General features: G+C 36.0%; 1 protein-coding gene across 1 annotated transcript; it reads left to right on the forward strand.

Annotated features, from left to right (window-relative positions):
* The first annotated feature begins 845 nt into the window (after positions 1-845).
* Positions 846-3,349, forward strand: LOC109220197 (putative G3BP-like protein). Its single transcript, XM_019384661.1, has 8 exons — positions 846-1,019; positions 1,149-1,431; positions 1,535-1,773; positions 1,923-2,112; positions 2,192-2,310; positions 2,397-2,459; positions 2,554-2,611; positions 2,925-3,349. Exons 1-8 carry the CDS (start codon positions 846-848, stop codon positions 3,062-3,064), a joined length of 1,266 nt encoding a protein of 421 aa, XP_019240206.1. The 3' UTR covers positions 3,065-3,349.
* Positions 3,350-3,771: the final 422 nt, after the last annotated feature.

Here is a 3,771-nt window from a genome sequence, read left to right on the forward strand (position 1 = left end):
AAACCCCCCCCCCCCCCCCCCCCCAAAAAAAAAAAAAACCTTTTTTGTGTGCCTAAAGTTATAATCTTTAGGCTTTGATTTCATAAATTTCTTAAGGCTATCTGTTAATTCAGTTAATTTTATATCAATCAATCTTCTTGGTCAATGTTTATACGTAAATAAAAAGAGAACATGAGTGTTTAACTGGTTATTTAATTATATATAACATGTTTTTTAAAGACAAAATTGGGATAGGCTTGAGGTTCACCTTAGATCTCAATAGGTGGGACACACTTTGTAAATGTCATTGTTAAATTTTCTTTCAACCGTTTGACTATGATTTATAATATATATATATATATATATGTATGTATAATGTGTGTGTATCTCTCTATATGTGTGTGTGACACGATTACTATTTGGAGGGTCAAAGAGGTTTCTCTTTGACACAATATTTTACAAATATTTTGAATTATTAACTATTGTAATTTATATTTTTATGTAGTTTTTCATACATATAAATTTTATTTTTCAAAAACTTAAAGAATCTATGTCCCAATTTACACAAAAGATTAGGTACTTTGACTTTCGTACTCCAAATCTTGCCACATAAAATGAGTCAAATGTAGTTATATTTTTAAATGTAATTTTTTCTGCATAAAAGCCTCATTCTGCACCTTTGCCTTGATCAAGATGAAGTTCTTTTAACTCTTCATTTGCATTGTAATTTGTTTTTTGGTATATAAAACTGTAAATAATTTTTATCTATCAGCCTTTGACTAGTAGCTTGTTCATAAATTATACAGAAGACTATTTGTTATTGTTCATCTTTTGACCCTTTGTATTTACTTTGTTATAGTGCAAAAATGGCCACTCAAACATCCGAACACTCTGCTGATACTGTTGCTCGTGCTTTTGTTGACCAATATTACCGCATTCTACATATGCTTATCGACCAGTCCTATAGATTTTACAAGGATGAAAGTGTCTTAAGTTGGGCTCAGCCTGATGGTGAACTGAAATCCGCAACGACAACTGATGTAAGTATTATGACAAAAAGATTGTTAGTATTTGCAATGAAACTATGTTTCTGTCTAAGGGATGCTAACAGGCAGAGACGTATCCAGGATTTAAAGTTAATAGGCTTCTGATTTTTTGTATCATTTCAGGGAATAGCTGAGTTTATCAAGTCATCTCACTTTAAGGATTCTAAGGTGGAAGTCGCGACGATTGACTCCCAAGTATCTGCTGCGGGAGGTTTTCTTGTCGTGGTTACAGCAACCTTGATCGGGCAAGACGAATCAAGAAAAAGTTTCTCTCAGACTTTCTTCCTTGCTCCACAGGAGAAAGGATACTTTGTGTTGAACGATATCTTTCGTTTTGTTGGCGTTGTAGAGTCTTCAACAGTTGTCACAGATAAGGACGACGATAATGCTTCAGTTGCTTCATTGGGTATGTCTTATGTTTTTGACACTATCTCAATTGGTCACTTCATTGTTTTACATAGTCTCCACTTATTGTAACTTAAACTATATTGTTAACTATTTGTATTCAGAACCAGCTACTGAGGACAAAGTTGAAGAAAATGTGAAGGCTATTGAAAGCGAAGTTGACGAAAATGTCAACGAGGTGTCTGAGAAATCAGAGGCTAAGGTTACAACTGATGACGAAGTTGACAACAAACCTTCGGTCGTTTCAAATGAAACAGAACAACCCGTTGTTGAGACAACCTCGAGCGTTGAGACAACCTCGAGTGTTGAGACTAGTGCTCCTAAAGTTACCTATGCTTCAATGGTTAGTTATGAGGAGATTATAAAGTTTTGTTTCTTACAACTAAATTCTCTGTTATTACTCGTTGTTCTATTTGCTTCCATTGTCTTATTACCTTGTTGTTGTTGTTTCTTACATATAAAGCTTTGCCTAATTCAAAATATTTCCTGTAGATGAAGATGGGAAGGTCCGCGCCACCAACCAATGCCCCCCACAGGGTTGTAAGGGTTGCTGCAAATGCTGATCTCCAACCCGCGCCTAAGAAACCTCAAGCCAATGGCGTACTCAAGGCGCTGGCTTTTAATTCGAATGGCATGCCTAAAGCACAAGAATACAACAACTATTCCAGTGAAGAAATCGAATGTAAATTTGCATTGGCTTAATGAAATAGTTGATGTATTTTGTTTGAGCAACTTCTTAATTGTTTGTTTACTTGTTACAGGTAAATCGGTATATATTGGAGGCTTACCAACCAACACAACAAGTAGTGAGCTCTACTCGATTGTTAAACAATTTGGACCAGTTCACAGTCGTGACGTTCAACTCAAAACTTATGAGGAGGTATACATATATATTTCGAAATGTTGTTCGTTATTGTCGGTTTATATTTACTTAAACATTTTAAATTAAAAAAATTGTGAATGTAGGATGGATATTGTTGTGGTTTCGTGCACTTTCAAGATGCTGTGTCTGCTCGTAATGCTGTTCAGGTAATAAATTCTACAATAACCTTTCTCCTTCAAAATTTTTATGTTTTTAAGTTGTTTGATCATCTTTTGATTTTTGGTTTCTTTCTTTGGTTAGACGCATCATATAATTGTGAGGGGAAGAGAAGCTTATATAAGATTCAAGCGAATCAAAGGTACAGATATATGTGTGCTTGTTTCACTTTGTTCTGTCATAATTACAATGTTAATTCTTTTATTACTATGAATTATGACAATTTCTTCTTCTAACTTTGTTTAAACTTTAAAAAAAGGATTGGTAAAGTTGCTGCCACGTGACCAGGAGGTCACAGGTTCGACCTGTGAAAACAGCCTCTTGCAGAAATGCACGATAAGGCTGCGTACAATAGACCATTGTGTGGTCCGGCCCTTCCTCGGATCCCGCGCATAGCGGGAACTTAGTGCACCTAGATTATGTTATAATGATCATGTTGTGTCTAATTTTTTCAGGGCGCGGTGATAGGGCAAACTCTCCATCGGGTAGGGGTGGATTTCGCGATGGAAATGGTTATGACTCGCGAAGTCGGCCACAAAGTTCCGAGGGACGAAAGGGAGAAGGTTACCAACAGAACTACAGAAGGAGGGATTAAGTGAGGTGGTGCTAACAATTGTAGCACCAACTTATACATAGTGTTGTAGCCTTGTTTGTAGGCTTACATGTTGTATCAAACTTTGTTTGGTTTTCAACTTCATTTTGAAGTTAACAATATTGGTTTTTGGATTGAAAGACTAGAAAACTATACTCCAGCAAATTATCTACCTGTGCAGGTGGATTTCATTAAATATAGAAGACCTCATTTTGAAGTTCTTCTAATGGGCTTTGAATGTGAATTTTGTTGATCTAGATTTTACCTATTTGAATGGGCCATTGAGTTTCTTTATATTTGAGTTCTTCTAATGGGCTTTGAATGTGAATTTTGTTGATCTAGATTTTACCTATTTGAATGGGCCATTGAGTTTCTTTATATTTGAGTTTTTCCTTATAGTTTATCTCCACAAAAGATTTTTTAATTGGACAGGTTATCAAGAGGGCTCTACCTTCGTAAGATAGAGGTAAAGTCTGCGTACACTTTACCCTCCGCAGACCCCATTTGTGGGGTTCTACTGGATTTGTTGTTGTTGTTACAGGTTATCAAGAAGGAGCGTACAGGTTCGTGCATATTTGAATGGGCCATTAAGTTTGTTAAGGTCCACTATCATTGTGGTGTTATATTTCTGTGGCCCAAAGTCATAGTTTATCGGGACAAGTGCACAAATAGCCATTTTCAGGAATGGTAAAATTCAGGACGTACTGGCT

This window comes from Nicotiana attenuata, unplaced genomic scaffold (assembly GCF_001879085.1).
Source record: "Nicotiana attenuata strain UT unplaced genomic scaffold, NIATTr2, whole genome shotgun sequence".
NCBI lineage: Eukaryota > Viridiplantae > Streptophyta > Magnoliopsida > Solanales > Solanaceae > Nicotiana > Nicotiana attenuata.

What these genes read in the sequence shown, in the direction of transcription:
- LOC109220197 (XM_019384661.1), top strand. Translation starts at nt 846, where the DNA reads ATGGCCACTCAAACATCCGAACACTCTGCTGATACTGTTGCTCGTGCT. An exon ending in TTCCAGTGAAGAAATCGAAT is followed by an intron (nt 2,113 to 2,191) that starts GTAAATTTGCAT and finishes TACTTGTTACAG; the next exon opens with GTAAATCGGTATATATTGGA. An exon ending in AAGATTCAAGCGAATCAAAG is followed by an intron (nt 2,612 to 2,924) that starts GTACAGATATAT and finishes TAATTTTTTCAG; the next exon opens with GGCGCGGTGATAGGGCAAAC.